The sequence below is a fragment of the Castor canadensis genome, chromosome 3, assembly GCF_047511655.1.
Source record: "Castor canadensis chromosome 3, mCasCan1.hap1v2, whole genome shotgun sequence".
Taxonomy (NCBI): Eukaryota; Metazoa; Chordata; class Mammalia; order Rodentia; family Castoridae; genus Castor; species Castor canadensis.
This window is the reverse complement of record NC_133388.1, coordinates 35,052,909-35,079,146: the sequence shown is the minus strand read 5'-3', so window position 1 is coordinate 35,079,146 and position 26,238 is coordinate 35,052,909. Positions and strand designations below refer to the sequence as shown.

The 26,238-nt window shown below is 38.0% G+C and overlaps 1 protein-coding gene across 22 annotated transcripts in view; it reads left to right on the top strand.

Annotated features, from left to right (window-relative positions):
- Sipa1l1 (signal induced proliferation associated 1 like 1) overlaps positions 1–26,238 on the top strand; it is a 316,961-nt gene that overhangs the window by 174,276 nt on the left and 116,447 nt on the right. For 20 of the 22 annotated variants that reach the window (XM_074067651.1, XM_074067648.1, XM_074067659.1 and 17 more), the window contains one exon: positions 16,410–18,209. In XM_074067651.1, coding sequence (XP_073923752.1) covers positions 16,712–18,209 — 1,498 coding nt within the window. In that variant the 5' untranslated portion in view covers positions 16,410–16,711. The other 2 variants (XM_074067655.1, XM_074067652.1) reach the window with 2 other exon arrangements.

Genomic DNA, 26,238 nt, shown 5'->3' with positions numbered 1-26,238 from the left:
TAATCAAGCCAAAATCCATAGCATTTCTAAAATGTTTTTCAAAGTGCAGCCCATCTCTTTCCTGCTAAAGTCATGCCATAGGACATATAATAATCCAATCTATAATGGAGTCCATTCCATTTGCTTCAGAGAAAATGATAGACTGTATGGAGTAGAGTTATTTTGTTTGCTGGCTGATAAATCCATTAGCATTGCATAAATACCCACATGTGTTGATTGACCCTTTCTTTAAATATTCTAGCATGTTTTCTTGACTTTCTTTCTGGATTGTCATTACTTTTAATAAAAATTGTGGAGTGTATGTAATTTTCTGCATACTACTTCCAGAGTAATTATATTTTTTGGAAACCCACTTTATAGTAAATATTTATGAAGAAGGAAATTATTTCTTCCCCAAAATCAGCTTTTTACTTCCCCATATTCCTCTGAATTTATTTGCCATGTTTTTCTTTATATGTGTTTAAGCAAATGAATGTTTACAGAGAATATATCTATTTTAAAATTTAGCCTTTATCTTTTTTTTCCATTAGGATCTATTGCTTGTACAGGAGGGAGGATTCATTGTGACAATTCCAAATAGGCTTATATTATACATTGGTTAGATCACTCTCACCATTTCTCCCCCACTACCTCTGCCCTTTGATCCTCTTCCCACCTCATTAAAGCAATTGCAAGAGGTTTTTTGTTTTATTTCATATAAGTATATGAAGTCCATCAACCATATTCCCTCACCTTAATCTACTTCATTCACCCTTCCCTCTCCCACAGATATCACCGTCCCCCCCACATATACATTGTACCTATTTTACAGTCCTGTCTTTCTTAACATTTATCTTAAGTCTTGTAACTACTAGGCAATTCAGCAAAGCAACAAAAGGGAAAAGTATTACTTTGAAAGTATTACCACTAGAAAAATTAAGGTGAATCATTAAACTTTTAACTCAAAAAAATTCAGTGAAAGTACTATATTATGAAGTAAAGTTGAAAAAAATCAGTAGCTTTATAGTACACTAGCAACACAGCATATTACAAAATGTGATTGCAGAAACAGTTCCAGTCATAATAGTAAGGTGTTGTAAGGTACCTTATAATAAATTTAACAAAAGATTGAGTAGCTTTATGTATTAAAACATCTTAAAGCCAGCTGAAGAAATAGTAGTTGCATACATTTACTGAATGGGAACACTCAATATTAAAGAGAATACAAGGTCCCTAGAATAGTTTATAAACTGGATGCAATTCAAAAATGAAACAAGACAACAAAACCAAGAGCATTTGCCATGAAACTTGACAGAATGATTCTAAAATTAATTGCGGAAGTAAGATGAGGTCAGCAGGATTGCTGCAAGGCTGTGTTATTTGTATTGGTGTGGCATTGGCACAAAGAGAAATAGACCTCCCCTTGCATGAGAACTTGTTTTTTTCACATTGTATTCATTACAAGTTAGTAATTAAAAAGTTCTGGTAACTATTCAAGAAATAGTTGTGGGAAAGTATGATAAAAATAAAATTACAGTCTTATAAATAAATTTTGTATGAATTAAAGACTTGTATTTTAGTGGCTTTTTAGCTTCAGAAGAAAATATAGGAATAACGTGTATGATACTAGAAATAGGGAGAACTTTTTGAACAAAATACAAAATCCCAGACTACAAATTTGATCATGAATTTAGACACACATATCTGATGAGGGATTAATATCTATAGTATATAAAGATATTCTACAATTCATAACAAAAAAAGACACCTAGTAGAAACGTGGAACATAAGTTGATAATGTCAACAAATTAAAATTCTCTAATTAGCAGGGAAATGCCAGTGAGAGCAACAAGATGACATTTTACATCTTCACAATGATAGTGATTTAATGGTAAAGTTGTGGTAGCTTGTGATGTTCTATACATTATTGATGGATTGTAAGTGTTATATCTACTTTGGAGAGCAATTTGAATTTTTTTCTTTTTAGGGAAGGGGAGTGGGTTTGCTGGGGAGAAAACTGTGAGCATCACACATGCAAGGTGAGTATTGTACACTGAGCTACACTTCCAGCCTTAGTTTGACAACTTCTAATGATAGTGAAAGATGCTCCAATTTAGGTTTCCATTGTAGAGTCCCCTACAGAAACTTTCCTCATGTTTCCAAAGAAGATGTGAAAGGCATATTCATTCATATGAAAGTCTGGACTTCAGTCAGCAAGTTCGTATATGTGTGAACATATATATATATATATATGTATACACACACACATATATATGGAAAGAGTGGAAAAGCATACAGAAATTGTTGTAAGGATCTGTATCTTTTTTATAGCAACATGAGTAAATCTCAAACCATTTCACATGAAAAGAGAAAATTGGAAAAGAAAATGTCTGAGTGATACCATCTCTGTCAATCTCATGCATAGACTGCTGTTATGGGTGCATACCTGTTTGATAAATGGATAAAGGGGCATAGCATCCTTAGGATAGAGAAGATTTTCTAAGGAGGCCTGGAGAAGTTGATACATTAGCTGCATTTGTACCATTTTATTCCACATAAGCTGCATCACATTGGACAGAATAATAGCATTTATTAAATCTGGAGGGTGGGTATCTATATGTCTGAATGTTTAAAATATTTCATAATTGAGGGCTGGTGAAATGGCTCAAGTGGAAAGAGCACCTGCCTAGCAAGCATGAAGCTCTGAGTTAAAACCCCAGTGCCACCAAAAAAAAAAAAAAAAAAAAAGTTTCCCAGAATTGAAAGATTTCAGCTTACATTAATAGCATTGCAGTCTTTAGTTAAACAAATCAGATTGATCTCATGCAGTTAGTTGCTTTCCCTCTTCAAGTACTTTGATAGGGATATCCAAAGAATATAAAAAGATACAAATGTTTGAAGACAAATTAGAGGGAAAAATAGGAAATCTGAGTTATCACCACAGTTTTGGTGAGCAGAGACAAGAGGGTTATAACTAACTTTATGATATGCAAAGAGCTGAATCTGAATGGATTTAGAGATTTCAGAAAGTTTTGACAACATACAATTCTGGGATTGCAGGCCCCCAGTCACTGGGAAGATTGGACTGAGGCAGGATTGGTTGCAGGTGGATGCTTGGGTCCCTTCCCTACCCTATATAATCATGAAGTGTCTGGATACAGGGGAATATTATTTGAAATGTTTTTGGCTGAGCATGGTTCCTAGAATGCTGGCAGCTAGATAGAAAATGAAGTTATTCTCTAAAGAGAAGTATATCCCAGAAATGGCCTATGGATACTGGCATTTGTATGTCCCCTACTATGGAAAGGGAGAACCTTGTTCTCATTGAAATAAGGAAGGAATTTATGGGAGCAATATTTAGTGACTTACAGATTCACTGGGAAGGCTGCAAGACTAAAGTTGGGAAGTAAATAAGAACAAGGGAGGCAAGGCAGCCATAAAAAATCATGCAGAAAGTCACTTTGGTACTGACACTCAGCACTGGATGTCCACCTTGACACTGCCACCATCAGTGCTTTACTGGAACATGCCACTAAGCATCATTACCAAAGCTGCTGACACCAAGCTCCATGTAAATGGATTTACTTCTTGTTTCTGTCAGATACAGCTTTTCAATTTAGAGTCCAGGATGGGTACATCTTATCAGGTTGCATGTCCACGCCTTCTTTGTAAGGATGGCTGAGTTAAGTGACCATGTGGCATTTTTTAGCTTCTATCATGGAAGGCACACTTTGTATAAGCAAAGGAATGTCCTGGTTATAGGTAAGAATTCAGAAAATAAGCAGATACTAGATGTCATGATTCCCCCTTCCCATGTCCATTTTCCCCAAGTAAAACAATTGTCCCCACCCTGGCCCCACACAGAACTTTAGTTTGCTATTTTAATACTACAGTCTAAAATATGAGAGGCTAACCAGTGACAGTAGACTTGTGAGCAAGACAGTGATAAAAAGAAAACAGAAGAAGAGTAAATTTGCCTGTAGCCTTTGGTGATGTGGAGGCAGGAGAATCTGCAGTTTAAGGGTACATAGTGAGACCCTCTCTGAAAAATCTTGAGAGAGAGAGAGAGAAAATAAAAGTAAATTTGAAGAACTGGCGGGGAGGAGGAGTATAGAAGGGTCATGGTTCAAGCACCAAAAAAAAAAAAAAAAAAAAAATGTTAGGGAGACTGCGTCTCTCAGGTGTGTACCTGTCATCCCAACTATGTGGGAGGTATAGGTAGGAAGTCTCTGTCTGATACTGACCCTGGCAAAAACACAAGACCCTAGCTGAAAAATAACCTGTAAAAGCAAAATGGCTGGATATGTGTGGCTCACGTGACAATGTGCTTGCCTAGCAATCACAAAGCCTTGAATTTCCAACCTCAGTATTGCTAGAAAAAAAAAAGAAAGAAAATTCTATCAGTAAACATTTCACTACCTGTAATTCTGTACACAAACAGCTATCAGTAAGGCTAGACATGCCAAGGCTTAAAACTTTTACAGCCCATGTACCCACCCCTTCTCAGGCAGTTGCTTGAGAAGTTTACTTCTGCCCCAAATGAAGAAGTAAACTAAGAAGAAGAAATGACATCTTGGAGACAAGGGCGGCTTCATCTGGGGAGTAGCGAAAGAACTTTAAGGTAGTAATTGATAGGCTATTCCTGGAAATTCCTGGGCAGACTTGGAGATCAGAGGGATGGATTGGGCATTGAGGAGAGAGATCTCCAGGAAAGAGAAATGAAAATGATGGGGAACCCATTGATTTTGACCACAGGGGAAACAATAATGAGAAGGACCTTTTGCTTTTTGTATTGACTATAGGAAGAAACTAAGCAAATGAAAAAGGAAAGAAGCAATCAAAGCTCAGGAAAAATAAAGTAAGCAACTGAGCAAACATAGCAATAATATGAATCCTGCTAGGTGTTCTGCTAGGTGTGGTGGTGCATTCCTATAAACATAACACTTGGGAGGCTGAGGCAGGAGATTCTCCAGTTTGAGGCCAGCCTGGGTCATATAGCTATACACTGTCTCAAAGCAAATATATATAAAATATATATACATATATAATATGTGTGTGTCAACATGAGCTGTTATTTAGGAATGTGGAAATACTGCAGGAAACAGTGCCATCAATTAAAGATGGTTACTCCTGGGAATGAAGAAAATGAAGTAAAGCAGTACCTGTTTTTTTCCTCCTTATATCCCTTTGGCACTATTGCCTTTAGTAAAAACATTACTTTGATAAAAAAAATTTAAAAATTAAACAAATATCACTGCAATAAGCATGTTTATACAACAGGCTTTCCTTCTTATATGCTAGGAAATCACTTCTCAGGGTTTGTGGTACTACTTATTTTCATATTCAGATGTTGACATTTGTGATTGTGCCTACATTAAGGACTAAGTATCCTAAGGTGTGATCCCTGGCTTGAAGTACTTACAGTTCCATGGTGACACATCAGAAGACCTTGAAAAATCAAGATGTGCAGTACATGATTGTCTTTTGAAAGTCAGCCACACAAGGAAAATGATGGCAGACAGCTCCTAAGCTCTGCCCAAGGAAGGAGGATACCCAAGGGCAGGTGCAGAAGAAAGTCCCCTCTGCTTGGGGACATCCATATATTTTCATATGTTCAGAAGAAGATACAGAGGTCAACAGTATGAAGGTTTTCTGGTTTACCCACCAATATTTTTCCTAAAATGGTACTACTGATTTTCATTGATTCTAGCAATAATAAGAATGCCTTTTTGAAAGTGCATCACCATTAACACTGGGCACTGGCATTCTGGGAACTTTTCCTAATAGGTATAAAATGGTGCAGTTTTGATTTGTATCTCCTTGATACTCATAGCCCTGACTGCTGTAACACTAGATAGGCCTTTCCTTGCACTTGTGTTCTGTTAGAGAATTTTTCTTACTCTGGCATATTCTCTTTTACACTTGTTTTAACTACACTTTTGCCAGAAAACTTCAAAAAAGCGGTTCCTTGCTTTTTCTTGGCAGCAGACCTGGTGTTAGAAGGTAATTACACATGATTTCTTTAAAATAAAAATTTAGGTGTCTTACGTAATAATCTTGAGTTTTGATCATCATAAGTTCCTCATAGTCCTCCCAAGGAAGAACAAAAGGTAGCAACACATGGGGTAGTGAGGGTAGGAGGTGAAAGACTTTCTGAAAGAGAATATGCCCAAGGGCAGGCTTGAAGTAAGAGTAAGACAGAAGGAAAAAGGGATTGATCCAAGACAAGAGAAGGAAAGAATATAATTTTACAGGGTGTGGCCAGCAGAAGTCACCTCATGTTTTTTTGTTAAAGTCTCCTCTAAGAACCTGCTTCATGGAACTGCAAAAGTTCCCTTTCCCTTATACTGTACTCAAGGTTGTGGGAAGGTCATGGGAAGCGGGGAGAGACTGGCTGTTAACCAGGGAGATGTATTCTGCACTTGTAAAAGTCAGATTTGCCCTGAAAGCAGAGGAAAGTTACTGTGAGCTTCCATCAGGAGAGTAGTAGTGTCCTGCTTACACATAATTAACGTACAGTACCTGTGAATAGGCAAAAGTGATCGATTTTAAAGGGAGCGCAGTTGCAAGCACACAAGACTACTTTTTTTTTTAAATCTACAAACTAGTACATTTACTTAGATAATTTTTAGTTCTACCTATATTACATTTTTTTCCACACATTTTAATTAATTTTACAAGACTACTTTTAAAAAAAAAATTGGTGCTGGGGATTGATCCATTTTAAGCACATGCTCTACTTTTTAGCTTACCTCCAGACTGCATTTTAGGATCAAACTTACCATTCTAGTTAGGAGATTAATTTCATTTTGCCAAAAAATGAAAAGGGTGACCAAGAAACAAGACTTTCTACCATAGGTTTTATCTTCTCATACTTGGTTAGTTTGCGTTTTGCTTCACTTATTTTTCTAGTTGTCAATGAAAGTTTAAGTGATCAAGTTAATTTGTAAGGAAAATCTCATTCAAAAAGCAAGAGTTTTTAAGATTTAGAGACTAGACAAAAAATTTTATTTGAAGGTTATGTATGGGGCTTATGTATATTTGTATAAAATAAACATGATTAGTTTTAAAAGAAACCTGGAGGAATGTGATTTCATTTGCTCCTAATTTTTGTGACAGGTTGCCAGAATCATTTGTATAGAACTCCGTTTTTCAGAATCAGGATATACACAAAGGACTCAGAAGTGTCGGATGTGAAGTGCTTCATCAAGTATCTGTGCCTGCTTTGGGTGGGGAGGTCCTCTGCCTCTTCTCGGTGGTGATTCTCCTCTTTGATTCTTCATGAGCCTCCCTCTTGCCTCTCTTTTCTGATGCTATAAGTGTATGAGTCTTTTCAGATGTGAGCTGTTCTTACCACTCATGTCTGTCTTACTACTTGTGAGCCCAACTTGCACACTATGTCTAGAAGAATACGCAAACTAATCTGGATGGCTACCATGGGGATTGAAATTGGCATGTCTTCAAGAAAATACATACTTTTTTACTTTTAAAATTTTTTCATGATTGAATTTGGAAAATGAGGACAGCAAAGGGGAGACTTTCGTTTGGGACAAAAATCATTTGAGGGTAAAAGGTGAAAATTAAGGTGATATCATTGATTTGATGGTAATTTGGTTTTAGTTTCTGGTTTTTGCTGTCTTTCCATCTGTGCTGTATTAAGCACTCCACCTCTGTTTAATGAATGTGTCACCTCTGTCCTTTGTGAATGTGTTTATTGACTTTGTAGGATCTTTAATACATGAACTATTGTGCATTAGTTTACTTTTTAGTTATTCCTCTGTGACAGTGGCTTAGTCTGTTGTGTAAGCACTAAAATCTGTATGAAATTATGGTGATGTAACCTTGTTGTCATGTCTCCTGAACACAGATATAACTTATGAGATAACCATAATTACATTTTTATCATAACACATTTTGTCATTGATTTTCTTTTCCATTTTACCTGAGGTCCAGTGACTTTTATTTCTACTACTAGCATTTCGAGGGGACTGAGCTTAGGTGCTTTGGGGCTATGGATTGGACAGATATCCATCCTCAAAAACCCAAAGTCAAAAGGGGAGAAGAGACCCAAATATGTAGAGTTAATTGTGGAATTTCAATAAGTAGTAGAAGGCAAGGCATTTCAATAATGAAGGGTGCCCTGGTGCAAGGAACATAGCCTAGGGATCAGACCCTCTAGCCACCAGTGACCCCATCTCCTCTGAGCTATAGAATCTTCCTGGGCAGACCACCAGGAATGACTGGGACAGTGCACCATGCCTTGTGCACAGCTGTATGGCAGCACATTACTGAAAAAGTATGCTCTAGAAGGCTGGCAGGATATGAGAGGCTGGGTAAGAGTTAGGGAATGAGCAAATCTAGCTTCATATATGGGCTCTGCCCTGGCTATTTAACCTTCTGTGAACTTTTAGTTTTGAACCCTGAGAGACTTGTATGTGGGAAATGATGGGTTTGGGTAAAGCCTTCACAGAAAGTCACAGTTTTGAATTCTGAATGGCAGTTTCTCAATTCAGACCAAATTGGTTGGTAGAGCTTTGTGAAACTGTGCCATGGTTTGCCTGGGTCAGACCTAATTACCTTCTGTCCAGGTAAGAAGGAAGCAGTGTGGAGGCAGGCTCCAGTTAGCCTTGGATCCCAGACCTAGTCAGACCATCATGGTGGAAGGTGAACATTTTTAAGAAGTTAATTATGCTAATATTTTCTTCTCCCACTGGATGTATTTCCAGATCTGTGCCTGAGTTGACTTTAGATGTGATACTCAAGCTGTAAAGGGAGGCCCTTCCTGTTTTATGATGTATTTTCAAAGTAGTTTTCTGCCACAAATTCATTAATTAATTGCCAGCCTAGTTTCATTGAGAGGAAGCTCTCTACACAGTAAGCAAGTTGTGTCATCCATGGCCTATTTATCCTTATAACTTTGGGCATAGTAGTTACCTTTCTAAACTGTTTCTTCATTCATTAAATAGAGATGCTGACCTCACAGGGTGCTTGTGAGGAGTGAAGAACTGAGCCTAAACCTGGGAATGAAGTAGATGTCAGAGTCCTGGTCTGTTGAGCCCTGCTTAGAAATAAGGAAACAATGTAACACACACACATACCAACTGACTGCAATCTGCCTTTAAGGCAAAGGGAAGTGATTTTATGTTAATAATTTTTGTCTTTTAAGTTCTTGGTCCTTGACTAGTGTTTTAAAACCTGCTAAATGTATGGTTAGTGATACTATCTATCATGGTTGGTGATGATTTGGGTTTTAGAGCTGTATGGAACTGTGTGTTCACCTACTGTTCTTACTGATGTTCCTTTCTACTCATTCCCCAAGGTAAATGTAATATGCTTTTTCAAGTGCTTTTTCTTAAATTCTGTTTGGAACATATATATTCAAAGGAGAAAACCATGACATTCTTGTCAAAGCCATTTGTGACATTCCTTCTTACTGAGCCCTCTGGTTTCCTAAGTGCCTCTCTTCTTTGATGACTGGGACATGAAGGTGGAAATGTGCCTTCGCTGTGGTCAAGGGTGACTAGCTCAAACAGCCCGCGTTGACGGCCTGAAAACGCCCTCTTACTGAGGCTGATTCTCCACTGTGGGTTTTTATAGTTTATTGAATGTGAGGCATTGGCACTTTTAATGGCTTAGCTAATGTACATCTGAGTTTGCATATTTCAGACCATCTCCTTCCCTTCTGTCCTCAGAGAGGAAAGTCTGTTCTGCCAGACTCTTCCTCCCCAGCCTGTGTATGAGCTTTCACTTCCTTCGAACTTCTCAGCAGTGACCTTCAGACTGAGTCTAAAGTTACGCAGAAGGAAGATCATGGAAAGGGCAGAACATACATGGGAAAGTCATTGTATACCAGGAAAGGGGGACAGTGGTGGCAACCTGTGCTTTGATTATATAACCTCACATAATTTTCCTAGGTCACTGCAGCCTTGAGAGGGGACACCATTAGGTATGACGGAACTTTTACATCAGTATTAAATACAAAGAAAGCATATGTCAGTGAGGAAAGATAAACAGTTGTTAATCAATATGAAGTATTAATCAAATTTCATAAATACTGCTAATCTTACATCTTTAATATGCTATACTTTATACAGCCTTTTTTGACGTTATTTTAATTGGAAGATTTAGCACAAGAACATCTCAGTGGAAGTACCTGGTTTCTGTTAAGCTTTTACTTTCTTGGTGATTAATGCAGTATTTTGTTATTGTTACTGCATTTTTAGCAACAAAATAATGTTTTTCTGTTTTGTTTCTGATTATGAAGGTGACATGATTTTTAGAAAATAAGACAAATATATGTTAAAACTCATAAATTGCTTATCATCCAACTATCTAAGCAGAAATATTGTAAATCCTTTGGTGAACTTCCTTTGCCTTTTTTTTTAATATCTATTTCTAAATTTATAATGTGTCTATAATTTGGCTTTTATCCTGCATTCTTCTAAAACATGGGCATACTTATCCATATTCATGGGATGCATGGTATAAAGATGGTCTAATTTATTGTGAGTCCAGGGTCAAATTAGTTAAGAAATTTCTTCCTTTAATAAAGTCAGCAGTGGAGGTTGTGTTCCATCTGTACGTTTCATGGAGGATTCAATATACTACTGTATTACGATATTCTAAGAATTGTGATATTTATTTTGTCTCTGCCTTATGAGTTATGGAACCCTTTTGTGGGTAAGTCACTTGAAGAAATTTGAATACAATTTGGGAAGATTAGACAAACATTTCCCCTGTGTGCTTTTCCTGTTATTGACTGTTTGTCCCCCTAGTGGCATTTCTTAATGTCCCATTTTCTAGATTACATTTTGTAATAAGCTGTTAAATACTAAATCATATCTAACCATCAGCTGTTCAGTACTAGATGACAGTTTGTAGTATTGGTGAGTAAGTTTTTGAAATGTCTTTACATGAATGTTTATAAAGTATTAGTTAGTACATTTAAAACACTCATTTGCTTCCTAGTCTGGTCTGGTCTCTCCATAATCCAGTGCAAGGAGTGGAAACTCTCATGCCACTGGGGACATGGTTAGCCCCTCCCCCCTTTTTCCTATAAAGTGTTAATTTATTGATCCTCCATCACTTACTATTTTCCTCTAATAATTCTGATTCACATTTAACTTTCCACATATTGCCTTTTATTCCTTCTCTTTGCTTTCCTGCTTTAAGCTCCTCAAATCTAGCTTTTTGTTGTTTTAGTAATTGCTTATTGCATAAGTTGAGGCAGATTTAAGTGTAAGAAGTATTCATATGCCTTTCTGTTCTTTATTTTTCTAGCTGTTGTGTCATTTTACCACTCATTAATAAGCCCACATATCATTTGCTCTGTGCCTCCTTTATCCTGGTATCCCTCTTCTACCATCAAGCTTTCTGCCAAGTTTTCACATTCACCCTCAGCTATGCCTTGTATATTCAAGCTGTCTTAAGCTTCTGACCTGGGCATTTCTTCATTGAACTCTTTCAGTCAGCTGGCAGATTGGTCTTTTCCTCTGGCCAAACAGGCAGAGGAAATTTCTTCTTTATCTCCAAATTCAAATGTAATTGAATCCAGTAGTATGTTTTGTACCTTAACTCCTTTATTCAATTTGTAAACTGTTTGTAAGCTGTTTGAATCTACTTTGTCTTCATCATGTTTTTTTCAGTGTGAGCTCTTGGACAGTAGGAAGTAGATTTATCAACTCTGGTTTTCACAATCTTTTCTGCTTTTGTTGAAGGGAGGAAATAGAAAGGAAAGGAGGGAAATTCCAGTCTAAAAAGTTATGTATTGATTCATAAATCTTAAGTTATCCATAACATTGGAATGAGTTATTTGTATATGTTTCAGGCTAACTTGAAAGAAGGAGAAGTCCCTTCTGTCTGACATGTTACTTTTATGGAATGTGAGTGAAATTCAGGAAAGCCAAAAAGGAATGTGAAGTAAAGAGCTTGCCTTTTTGGATTATCTAGCTCATTTAAGATTCAAGCATTGTGAAGTTATGTTTGTGTTTTAAACTAAAGTGTCCTTTTACATTCTGAGGTAAGATACTTGCAGGCAGTCTAAATCTATGTACACAACTTCAAAAACTATTTACAAGGAGAGCTGGGCACAGTGGCTATACCTGTAAACCAACTACTTGGAAGGTGAAGATCAGGTGGATTGTGGTTCAGGGCCAGCCCTGGGATTGAGGGGAGAGTTAGCGAGACTGCATTTCGGATGAACAGGCTGGGCATGGTGGTGCCTGTCTGTGATCCCAGCTATGCAGGAAGCCATAGATAGGTGGATTGTAGTCTAGGCCAGTCTGGGCAAAAATGCAAGACCCTATGTCAAAAATAACCAGCACAAAAAAGATTGGCGTGGTGCCTCAATTGCTAGTGCCTGTTGAGCAAGCTTGAGGCTCAGAATTGAAACCCCAGTTCTGGCGCAAAAACAACTTACATGGACATTTTTCATAAATATTTTAATGGTATCTATCTCTGCTGTAGTATGGCATTTAAATAGTTTATTCACCAGCAAAGTTCCTTATAATGCTGTGAAATTCTGAGAACTGGTCCTGTATTTGAGGCTGTGTCAGTTGAGAACCCCATAGCATCCTCTTTTGGACTGTGGAAATACAGTATTTGGTGCTCATTGTGATTGTTGCAGGACAGGAACTGTAGTGACCCCTCACCTCCTTCCGTATCTTCTCCTGTAACCTGCAAATTGCTCTCTATGCCCTTGGCACAAAGAAAGTTTCTTGTGTTGTTCCTTTTTCATTTGGTTCCTTGAATTATTTATTGTTCCCACTTCCTCACCACTCATTCATTTCTTTAGAAAAGTTATTTTTCCATCTTTTTTTTCCCTGGTAGCTAATTCATTGTAGGAAGTAGATAAATATGAAATATAGCAAGTAAGCCCTTGCATGTATCTTAGCTGAAGTTTAGGGAAGAGGGTCATGACCAGAGATACTTAAAGCTGCAGGTCAACCAGGTAGCATATCTGGCATGACATTGTCAGAGCACTGGTCACCATGCAGGTGCTCCCCACCCAGCAGTTTCATTCAGCTCAGGAGCACTTGTGATCCAAACAAGTCAACACCTGCTTTCCACAGTAATGTTTTTATTCCTTATGTCCACACCTGCTGTTTCACCCTAATGCATGCAGTGTTCATGTGCGTCTTAATAATAATACCCTTTGCATCCCCTTCCCAAACAGGAATGATACTGACTAGTGGTCAGAGAGGGGGCAAAAATACACAGTTATCACAGAGGTCAAGAGAAGAGAGTTTCAGGGATAAGGGAGGGGTCAAAGTGCAAACACCTCTCCGAGTCAGGGACTCGGAGACTGTTTTTAGCCTTGACTGATCTCTGTAGTTCCCACTTTCAGCACTACTGGGTACTTCATATCTGAATGGCTGACTTGCTCTGGTCAAGTAAGCCTTACCAGGAGATAACAATTATTAAAGATCTTACAGTCAGAATGGAAAGAGGCATGACCTGTGTACTTCTTTGTCATGACCTTTCTGCCTGAACTTCCCTTGATGAAGGGGCTGCTTCTTTAACTATTCTAAGCACCAGGTGTGTGGTCCATGCCCAGAAGAGAATGTGGAAATGTTGGAAATGATTAGAAGAGAAGGGGAACACTTCTGGAAGAATGGCATTAGAAAAAGGTGACAGGTTTGGCTGTATAGACCTTAAGTAATGAAAAGACTTTAACTAGTGGAACTGACCTCAGTGAACTAACTGTGATACCTGTAGGTGGGATTAGTATTCTAGCTAAGTGGATTCACTGTGGACTTAAATAGTATTGAGAGCTGGAAAATTACACATGTAAAAAGGAGGTTTTATATAGCCTCCTCCAACAGATGGAAGTAACATGCTGTAAGTTAATATTGCTCTTCTGTTTAATTCTACTATGTTTTTTTCTTTTACCATATTTAAAGATGCTTAGGCAGGAGAATTACTGATAATTGTTACTGTGTGTTTGCTTTAAGAAATAGGTTATAGGGTGTTAATGATCAGCCATAAGATGATATGCATGGATGGGCATCCTAATTTTCAGCTGGTGGTTTAATAATGCTAAGCATGTATATTTCTGTATTTGCTTATCAGTGCCCAAAGTTTATCTTGTACCTCCAGTGGGTTTGATGCTGTAAATAACAAACAATGGAAGGACAGAAAAAGAAATAGGAAAGAAGCTCCTCAGAACTGAAAAAAATGCATTACTTAGTTGCCCCACTCAACCTCATTCAGCTTTTATAGGTCATTAAACTATGGTGTTTCTCCCCCAGTGCTCATCTGTATTTTAAAATGAAAACATTGAGTTGTTATAATCAAGATTTAGCAGTACTCTCAATATATATTTAAAGTTGCTAGGAAATTTTTGTATTTAAAATAAGGTTTTAAATAAATACTTGTTAAGATACAGGAAATGAATGAGATGGCTTGGGAAAGAAAATACTGATGGTGAAGATTGATCATTTCCAACATAGTTTTGTTTGTTGTATTGTAGGCCAGCTTTTAGTTTTCTTCTGCAATGGACACTTCGGAAAGATGGGTCTGCAGTAAACTGTTTTCTAAGGCAGATGAAAAGTGGCAAGAATGAGGTTTTTTTTTTTTTTTTTTTTTTTTTTATGGTGAGGTTGGTGTGTTGGCTCTTTAGGGTAGGAATGATCTGGGAATGGAAGATCACTTGCTTGGGTTTCTGTGAGTGTGAGAAATATTAAGATTTATTTAGAATTATTCTTTATACTAGTTCATTATTTCTTTGAAGGTATCTTACTGAAATAGCAGCTTTTATTGGGATGGACAGGTGCTTGTGTTTTGGTGGAGTTGATTGACTTTCCTTCCATTTTATGAAGAGCACCTTTTGAACCTTAGCCTAGGCCACGCTCACTGTCCCTGGTGCTGCTGCAAGCAACAGTTGGTATAGTATTTCACTCAAAGGCTTGCAGTTGAAAGAGGAGTGCAGACAGTTGTAGAATGGAAGGGAAATCTTAACAGTCTGACCATGGACTATCCAGAAAGCTCAAAAGCCAGGTTTAATTAGGTAGCAGTGCAAAACCATTATCTTTTTCATAAATACAGAATAGAGGAGTGCGAGTGAAGACAATGGGCATTTGTCTGGCCTGCTGGCCAGACTTAGCCTACAGTAGCCCTGCATTCTGCAGGCAGCTCGTGTTTTTTAAACACTCCTTAATGTTCCAGCTTTAAATAGCAACTAGTCTTCTAAAAGGATGCTGGGTGCTGCGGGAGAAAGGAAAGTGGCTGCCTTGGAGGCAAGAAGCTGACAGGCGAGATGCTTAATTATCGTGGAAGTAAGTGCTTGTTACTGTGGAGTACAGCATGCAGTGAGCGGGTCCTCCTTGGTGTCAGAGTGGGATTTGTAGACAATGCCGCCTTGTCAGCTCAGTGCTGGGTCAGCAGCATCTTTCCAAACAAGGATCTGGCAAGAATTTAAAGGCCACCTCTTGTGTAATTTACGGAGTCTTGGAAAAGGATCTGCTGCCTTTCTTTTCAAGATGTACGCAACCATGCAGGATTTCGTAGTCCGAATCTATCCCTGCTGTCTTCTGCCTGACGTGCTCATGAGGAAGTTCGTTTTCCTGATCGTCACCTGGAAAGATGCTAACAGTTGTCTGTAATCTTTGGGGAGACATGGAGAGGGCTGCTCAGAGCAGCGTTTTGTTTCTGCCGTCATCATAAATTAATGTTGATGGGATGGAGGAGATGGCACTGCTTAAGGAAATACAGGCATTTTGTGAAGTAGTAAAGGACTTGCATCTTTAAGAGTAGGTGAAACTAGGGAGAGCTTGAGAAGAGGTGACAGTGAATGTTGGATTCACTCTGCAATATTCCTTGGCTGGGTGAGTAGAAGAAAATTCAGAAGAGTGCTAATGAGTGTAATGGCTCTGGAGAAAACCTGTTTATTTTCTCTCTGCTGTATTTGCTTTTGCAAACTATGTTAAGCCTTTGTAAGGAAAATAATACTGATTTGAGATATGGAAGGAATTAAAAAGTATTGCAGCATATTCAATAAAATCACCTTTCGGTTTTTAGTTTTGTCAAAAAAAGAAGACTTATTACTGCTCTGATCACCTGATTCAGTTGGTTTTGTCTCAAACTTCTGGTCAGCACATTGGCTTATGATGTCCTAACTGTTAAAGGTCCCAGGAGCAAAAGTCTGTACCTGTGGTAGGAGAGTTGGTGTTACCCCTCCCAGTTTTATGAAACACTTCAATTAAACCGAGCTATTAATTGCCCTTTCTTCAGTGTAAATGATGGATTTTATTACATGATTTCACTTTCTTTTTTCTTTTAAACCTACTTTATTTAAAAATACAGCTCGCGGAACTGTAAATCACAGTCCAGAATTGAATCTTTTATTTTCCTGTGTCTGATTTTGGCATTTGCACATTTATTTTTAGATGTATTTGTCAAATGCTAATTCAAATTATCCTTCTCTCTTTTAGAGAAAGCATGGGATTATGGCATTCACAGAGTCCCAGTAAGACAAGTTCCATTCAGTTTTTTCTGAAAGACAGCCATCTATTAAAGTGAAGCAAAGGAACTCTTGTGGATTACAATGTTTTGAAGATCTGGATTTTCAGTGATTTGAAAATAAGGCATCATTTAACCTTGTAAATGAAAAAGCTTAAGACCTCATACAACTGCTGTATTTTCTGGAAACTGTTCTCCAAAACGGAAGTACACATTTGAAATATAGATATGATGGTCCCTTCTGCAGGGATTTAATTCTAATTACTTTTACATCATGACCAGTTTGAAACGGTCACAGACAGAAAGGCCTATTGCCACTGACAGGGCTTCTGTTGTTGGTACAGATGGCCCCCCCAAAGTCCACACTGATGACTTCTACATGCGTCGCTTCCGGTCCCAGAATGGCAGCTTAGGATCATCAGTTATGACTCCTGTAGGGCCCCCTCGAAGTGAAGGTTCTCACCATATAACCTCGACTCCTGGAGTCCCCAAGATGGGGGTTAGGGCAAGGATTGCAGATTGGCCTCCAAGAAAGGAAAACATAAAAGAATCGAGCCGTTCAAGCCAGGAAATAGAAACCTCAAATTGCCTTGAGAGCATGTCCTCCAAAAGCAGTCCTGTGAGTCAGGGAAGTTCTGTTAGCCTAAATTCCAATGACTCAGCCATGCTGAAGAGCATACAGAGCACACTGAAGAGCAAGACCAGACCATCGGAGAACATGGACTCCCGATTCCTCATGCCTGAAGCCTATCCCAGCTCCCCCAGGAAAGCCCTTCGCAGAATAAGGCAGCGGAGCAACAGTGACATCACCATAAGTGAACTTGACGTGGATAGCTTTGATGAGTGTGTCTCACCCACATACAAGACTGGGCCGTCACTGCACAGGGAATATGGTAGCACATCTTCCATTGACAAGCAGGGAACATCTGGGGAAAGCTTTTTTGATTTGTTAAAGGGCTACAAAGATGACAAATCTGATCGAGGTCCAACTCCAACCAAGCTCAGTGACTTTCTCATCACCGGTGGGGGCAAGGGTTCTGGCTTCTCTTTGGATGTTATTGATGGGCCAATTTCACAAAGAGAGAACCTCAGGCTTTTTAAGGAAAGGGAAAAACCACTCAAGCGGCGTTCCAAGTCTGAAACTGGAGATTCATCCATTTTTCGTAAATTACGCAATGCCAAAGGTGAAGAACTTGGGAAATCGTCGGACCTTGAAGACAACCGATCAGAAGATACTGTCAGGCCTTGGACATGTCCAAAGTGCTTTGCCCACTATGATGTCCAGAGCATATTGTTTGATTTGAATGAGGCGATTATGAACAGGCACAATGTTATTAAAAGGAGAAACACTACCACAGGAGCTTCAGCAGCTGCCGTGGCATCCTTGGTCTCTGGACCTTTATCCCATTCAGCCAGTTTCAGCTCACCAATGGGCAGTACAGAGGACCTGAATTCCAAAGGAAGCCTTGGCATGGACCAGGGAGACGATAAAAGCAATGAACTTGTAATGAGCTGTCCATATTTTCGGAATGAGATAGGTGGAGAAGGTGAAAGGAAAATCAGCCTATCCAAGTCGAATTCTGGCTCGTTTAGTGGGTGTGAAAGTGCCTCCTTTGAGTCTACCCTCAGCTCCCATTGCACAAACGCTGGAGTGGCAGTACTTGAAGTGCCCAAGGAAAACTTGGTGTTACATCTAGATAGAGTGAAAAGATACATCGTGGAACATGTAGACCTCGGTGCCTACTATTATAGGAAATTTTTCTACCAGAAGGGTGAGTAGAGATTGTTTATTTTTAAAATTTTTTCTTTGGCTTTACTCTCTGAAAAATAAAAAAAGTTTTGTATATTAACTTTTTTAGTAGTGTGACATAAGATTTGTGTGAATTCCTTATCTTTCTCGATGGTAAAATATTTAAATATCTCTGCGGTAACATTTCTTTTTACATATTTTTAGTCATTTTCCTCTTTTGGGTATATAAATGTTTTGTAAATTAAATATCATGTTTTTTTTTATTAAAATCTATTTGATCTGGTGAATTTAATTACAGTCTATGTAATGTCAATTTGCTATGTCACCTTTAAGGATAGATGTGTTAAGTTGAAAGTATTTTAAATATGGCTTGCTTTAAGATTACAAAAATAATTTTGATGCTACCTTTCATTTTTTGGCACTTTTGCAGCTAGTGCAGGATCATTTCTTTGCCACAATGTTCTTATTAATAATTGGGAATTATAATATGTTCCTATCCATTTCACAGAAACTTTTGTGAAAATCAATTACATTATTTGACGAAAGTCAGAGCCAGTAAGTCCAGGTCTTTGATTTGAGTAGAAAAGACACCAAAGAGAGAAGTAGCCTTAATATGCTGGTGACTTCCTTTCTAGTCTTTTATGGAAGGGTGGGTTTAAATATATATATTAGTCATAGGTACATGTATGTACATATGTACATACATATATAATCTTATTTAGCTATTATATATAAATGTATGTATTTATTTGAGAGAGCTGAGATTATACTTTATCATCGTATCTCCTTTTAAGAAAGGCAATGTGATTTATTGAAAAATAGTATAAATGAACTTTCTATAGTGTTTCTTGAGCAGCATTAAAATTGAGGGATAAGTTTCAGCCATCTAGGTACCCAAGGTAGAAATAGAATGATCACAAGGAAAGGCATACTCATGTGGCCCACTCGGTAGATGAGCAATCGCTGCAGCCAGGCAAAGAGGCCTGTAGAGAGAGGTTTCTTGCTACAAACTACTCCAGCAGTGTTTTGATTTCCTACCTATTGTTTTAGGGTTTTAAATGTTATTTAGATTTGTTTTTCTGTATGAAGTTTAGTTTCAAATCCCGTACTCATTATAGTTTTATGACAGTACTGTTCACTTTAGATTTTAATATCTTAAGATTGTTACTACATAATGGACCCCATTGAAGTGGTTTGTCAATGGAAAGAACCTTGTTTCATTGCTGAATATCTGTGTCTTTTCTCATTACTAAGTATCTATGCCATTGGTTCTGGAATCAATATAATGAAAATCCCAGTTTCAATTTAAAGTATATTTTCTTGAGTAATTTTCTGCAATTCAGATTTCAGAGTTTGTTTCTTAAACTCACCAACTTCACATTTGGGGGCTGATGGTTCTTTGTGTGGTAGAGGCTGTCCTCTGAATTGTAGGATCCCTGACTCATACACCCTTAAAGCCAGTAGGGTTCCCTCTCCCTAGTTGTAACAGCCTAAAATATACCTGGAATTGTTAAATGTCCCTTAGGAGGTAAAATGCTCCTCACTGAGAACTCTGCTTTACTGTACCAGGAAACATTTTTAAACATTTTTAAAGCATTTCTGAACTGCCTCCACCTATAAGTATCACTGACTTTGAGTTGAACATAAGAGAGAGCATACTAGTTTTATCTCAGTTTTATTGTCATTGGTGTTTTTTTGGTATCAGGAAATATTATGATACTAATAATGAGCCTTTTTGAGTACTATGTGCCAGGCGCTGTGCTTGGCACGTAGTATGCCTTTTGATATGGCATACTTTTTTTTCATTTCAACTTCTTGAGACCTGTGATGTAGGCATTGTTGTTTATCCTGTTTTCCAGATGAGAAAACTGGTTCTTAAGTGATAGGGTGTCACTTAAGTGTGGGAGCCAGGATTCCACCTTTGTCATGTTCCTCTCAGCATAGTCATGTTCTTTTTATTCCTTGATTTCTATTATGTGAGGTGAAGAGGAAGGGGTTGTCTTGTTAACATACTTTATTTTTCAAAAGTATAGAATAAAAATTTGAATACCTATACTCCAGAGCCATCCTGCTTAATACCTTTAATACCTCATAAATTTAAAAGCCACAAATGCAATAGTTGCTAATGGAGCATGGAAAATACCTTTTTCACCTAATATAAGTTCAGTTGAAAACATCAGTTAAAACAGGGAATTATTGAAAAGTATAAATATCTGAAATGTTTCATTTTCATTAAGACACGAAAATATATTTGCCAAACTCCTGTTAGTCCAAGAACTTTTCTGTAATAGTGATTTTATTTTTAAATTCTACATTTTATTACTAATATAAATCACAAGAGCAAAAATGTAGAACTAGCAAAGAATCTGTCTTATCGTTATTTTTTTTTCTTTTTCGTAGCTGTCATGCCCACATCTGATCCAGCTGCTTTCTTCTTAATGATTTGCCTTTAGTAAATCTTCCCAAAATCTTCAACTCGGTTTTCAGAGAAACTATATTTATCTTTTGTACTCATATTTCATCAGTTTTTGTAGTAATTGTTTCATAATAAAAACAAGTTATTGGTATCAGCAGGTCTGGGAAGATGCAGCAGACTTGGCCAGCACCATGTCCAGCTGGTGGGAGCAGAAAGTGCCTGTGGCACTGGTCATTATTGTGTCAGGAACAGTGAGCAGCGGTCAATCCAGGAGGCTGCTCCTGGGGAGAGTCACAATGCATGCCTGCTCTAATAGCTCTGCCTGGGTTACACAGCTTAGGATTTTCTAGTCATCTGTCATGATGTAATATTCTACAAATTAGAGCTCCATGGAACACCTTATAAAGCAGAAATTAAAGCCCTTAAAGTATAATTGTATATTTAAAAGCTTAAATGTTATCTATGCTATGTATGACAGTATAAAATATAGTTAAATAATTCTTACAATTTTTACTTTACAACTTTGACTCACTGAAATTAGTGGCCCAATTCACTTTTCTTGGTCAGAACAGAAAGCACATCCTCTTGTTGAAGGAGTATAGAAGTGTCAGGTGAAATTTGCCCTCCAGCACCAAGGAGCAACTCGTATGACTTGGCTGTCACCTCTCCCGCTTCATCACTAGTTTCCATGTGTTCTTGACTTTGTTGTGGTTAAGTCTTGGGGATTTCATTTACTGAAGTGGGTGCTGTAGTCAGCATTGTATAAATTTAATCATGTTCAGTTGCTGAGGCTGTGGCCATTTTAATATTATTTTGTATTTGTAAAGATCCTTCTTTTGCAAACTTAAACCTTAAAGGATATTTGACTCCAACAACACAAGCCAAGTCCATTCCTGGAAAAATGTTCAACCAATGGAGGAATTCCATTGCTTGATAAGATAAGCAGTACACCATTGATCCTCCTTTTTCCTGCTGCTTCTCTTTGCCATTTTGCTAAACTGAAACTAACCCAAGATACAATGACAGTTATAACATAGCTAGCATTTGTTGTGTTGCTGCTTTGTGCTGTATGTAGACCTCTTCACTTAATGCTTGTCAGATATGGAAGTGAATGTCACGGTGATCAGAATTCAGGTGATGTGACTGTAGATGAGGTAGTAGGATAGCATTCACATTAACTTGGTCGACATTTTCCTTTGAGTACATGCTTATTTGTGATTAACTTTTACTTAATTTCCATGATCAAAGTACCAAGTTAAAGAATAATTAAATGTTGCCTGTAGTCCCCATGGCTTCTTGAGGAGGGGACTCCCAGTTATTACTCACCTCATTCTCTGTGGCCCTACACTGTTCTCTGCTTTTCATTGAGTATACAGTTACCTATGAGGTATGTTCTTGAATTCCATTCAAAGGGATGTATTAATGGAAGCTAGAGGAGCCCATGGATTACCTTGGCAGTAACATTTGGATTATTGATTAACAGTGTTAATTAGCTTATCTCTATGTCAAGTGGGTATCACTCACAAAGTAAACTTATTGAAGCTGCTGTCATAGTGAAGGGCCTCCCCCAATTGTTCAATGGCCAGGAGAAACTGCAATCACAGCTCACCTGAGAATATTTTCCCAGCCCTAAAAGGAGGGAAAACTAATGTTCATGTGTCTAATTATTCTGATTTTGATTCTAAACCACCAGATTTTATTGTTCCTACCATTCATCTTCCTCCTCTTTTCACACATGCACACAGTTTAACAATATGCAAGGATTATCAGTTTAAGGAGACAAGTTGGATTTCAGTTACTACCGTGAAGAAGTCCAGTTTTCTTTTTTACCTCTCACTCTTTTGTAATCAGCCATTTTTAACAGCCTTTTTTTTTTTAGAATATCGCACATAACCTCATTTATACTAAAACGATAGCTTTAGCACTCTGATGTAATCTCAATTTTGCTATCGAGAGTGGCTTTTTAGGTTCCACTCTGTTAAATATTCATCATTATATAGCTCTTGTAAGTTTTAGTGGATTATTTCATAGTATATACTTAGCATCAGAAAATAGGACCAAAAAGAAAAGTGATCTACATTGAGACGCACAGAGCCACACCAACTTTACAACTCCCAGTTGTACACAATAAGAATAGATTGATAGCTAAAACCACCCTACTCTAGAATAATTTTTACTAAGATATACATTATTCCCCTAGAAGGTAAACTTTTTCCTCAAGAGTTCTTGTGTGCATAAACGACAATTTATGAATGAGGCTGGAACATCTGTACATCTCATCCACTGGATAATTAATTGGCCGTGCAATGGCTGCAGCTGTGCTCTACCAGGTAGCTTTGCATTTATGTTAACTAATGAGTGGCTTGAGTTTAGTTCTTCATGTGGAGTTAGTCCTTTTGTTTTCAGTAAAGAAACAAATGAAGAAACCTCACAGGAGTTGCTAAGGCATAGTTCCTGAGCTCTGGTGTGACTAGCATGTCTTTTTGGTTACAACCCTTGCCTAAAGTAGGCAGACCTGACACACTGCTCTCCCAGCAGTCCCTGGGAGTTAAGTGTAAGCAGCCAGCAACGAGTCCCGTTTAACAGATTGAGAAACCCAGTATTTGAGTAGTGAAGTCACTAGTCCAACATTTAAAAACTTAAGAAGTCTTATTTCCATTTTAGATAGAATAAACAGCTGAGAGAAATTAAACTTGATGAGGAGAGGGGTTATTGTCTTATATTATGGGAGAAAAGAAAAAGAAAAGGACATATTCAGAGAATACTGTATAGCTAAATATATTTCTGAAAATATGTACACATTTTGTTCTCTTAAGAAAATCCTGTAGGAGGGTGAATATCGTGCAAATACCATGTACATGTATTTGTAAATGGAAGAATGAGACCTGCTGAAACTATCCCAGGAATGGGGGAAGGGATAGAGGGATAAAGGAGAATGATGGAGGGAGTGAATTCAACTATGATATATTGTAAGAACTTAGTAAATGTCACAATTTACTAAGCACAACAACAATTTACAAGAAAAAAAAAAATCCTTCCAGGACGGTGGGTAGGGCTCAAATAGTAGAGTTCCTGTCTAACAAGTGCAAGGCCCTGAGTCCAGAACATGTTTTTTTTTTTTTTTTTTTTGGCAGTACTGGGGTTTGAACTCAAGGCCTCATGCTTGCTAGGCAGGTGCTCTACCTCTTGAGGCATTCCACCAGCAAAGCCCTGAGTTCAAAGTCCAATATTCACCCACCCCCAAAAAAATGCTTCTATTAATATAGAAACACTAGATTTGAGCAAAGTACTTCAGAGCGCCTTACAGGTAGAATTCCTTAAGGATGCTTGTTTCGTGTTTGGTTTTCTGACATGAATAGATTTATCTTCAGGTACCTGAGGGCCAGTTAGCAAGTCTGCCCTCCTGAGTCATGGTGTCTTCTATGCTCTTGAGCTTAACAGTTAACTCTGTCAAAATTAGTGTGAAAAGTTTTATACATGCTTCATCATTTATTGTCTTAATGTCCTTGCTTTTTGTTTTTATTAAAGTTATGCAATCTGTGTTTCCTTCATTCAAATATGGTCCTCTATTTATTCCTTCATAGGTAGATTTGGGGCACTAATATGTTCCTGGGAAACTTTCTTAGGAATGTGTTTTGCTGCCACTTTTTACTTGAAACAGGGTTTCATTTACTGCCAGACTGCCTTGAACTCTGCCTGAGCCTCCCAAGTGGCTAAGAATAAAGCTTGTGCCACTACATCCAGCTTGCTGCCGTCTTTTTCCTGCTAAGAGCATCCATGCTATTCCGTATTAAGGTCCTGCACGCTTGCTTCTTTGAAAACATTCTGTCCTTTCAGGCTGCGAGCTCCAAATCCCAATACTACTGCACTTCCCTCTTGTCCATACGGCATTTGGGCTTTCACAGTGCCTGATCTCTCTCAGTTCAGAGGCTGTGACAGTGCTCAAAAGGCATGTGCTTCACCTGCGCTCTATATGCTTTATTTCATAGTCAAGTTGGACCATCAGAAGGTCCCACCAGCTCAGACGTGAGACTTTATTTGAAGCCATCTTGTTTAGATCCAGTCACATAAAAAGTTTGTTTTGCAGTGAAACTGTTGATGAAGACATTGCCCTGGTAGAAAGTTCCATATGAAAAATGTATTTTAGAATTTGATGCCAGAATTTTTTTGTTCTGGCAGTAACCAAACACTTGTTGTTCTGATAGATATGTTTTTTCGTGTGCTTTGTTTCCTGTATCTACTGTTTTATCTTGGCCTCCAGGATCAAATTTGATGTTGAATGACACAGCTGTTACAGTAACACATTTGCTTCCACATTCATCTTTTATTTTTCTATTTTGCTTTATTAGCTTGATTTACATATCTTCTTTGTAACTAATGGTGTCCAAAGTATCTCTATTCCCAGTCTTTCCCCTCAGTTCTCACCACATTCTCACAAGCTGTTACCTGCCTCCACCTGGAAGGCAGTGAGGTTGGCATCTCTAACACATGTGCAGAAGTTTGGAATGCTCCATTTTGTTTGCCTTCATCATTGCTCTCTGTCTGTAAATGCCACTATTATTAGCAACTTGTATTTGAAGTTCTTCTCTAACACCTTCATTATTCTCAACCTTCAGTCATTTGGAAAGGCCTCTTGAGTCTGCTGTGAAGTGCAGATAACTTGTATTCTTTATATTCCATTTCCAAATCTATATATAACTTCAGGTCCTTATTGCCTCTTGCCCAAATTCTAGCAGTAGGTTTTTAAGTCTGTCTGTAGTCTTCACCACTCAAAATCCAGCCTTTGCCAGACATTTTTTTCTTTATTTAATCACATATTAGTTGGGTCATCTGAAAAGCAGATATAGAGAGCAGTATAGATAGGTTGGGGCTTGTTCACAACCCCTGTGAAGCATAAAAAGCAAAGAAAGTAAATTTAGAAGGGAAAGCCTTTAGCCCATGTTGTAGATCTGGCACTGTAAGAGCAAAGGGGAAAGGCTGCAGGATTGTTCAGGGAGAGCCCCAGACCAGGATGCATACTGACCAGAATCTTAGCCCACGTAATGGAGCAAAGATGAACAAAGAAAAATCCCTTGTTAGATAGTGATGGCCGGGCCTATCACCACTGTCCTGGATGCTCAGTGTGACTCAGCTTCAACACTGCAGTAGATAAAGCCAAAGGTATTGCAGCCAGAGGCTTTTAGCTTTGCATTTCTTGTGACTGAACAGGTCCTAAGTTCTTCCTGAAAGGGAGTTGAGTGTGGCATTTCAGGGTTATCATTCAGGGATGCCTGTTACAGCGTGTCTGCATAGTTCTGGGCACTGGTTACAAAACAGATGACCCCATGGAGCTTGCATTATAGTGGAGGGAAACACACAAATCAGACAAAAGCATAAATGGACTTGTTATAATAAAAATAATACAGACATATAGAACAGAAACCCTCTTTTAGTCCCATTAATTTTACTTGTATCCTTCTATGTCTTTTCTTACACACACATAAATTTGTTACCTTAATTTTCTATTAACAAGTAACCTGAAAATTTTTGCAGTACCTTTAAAAAATTAAAATAATGGCAATTTATATATTTGCGTAGCCAGCCATTAAAATAATGTTTAGTATCTATTTTGTGCCAGTTTCGGTGCCTGGAGGCA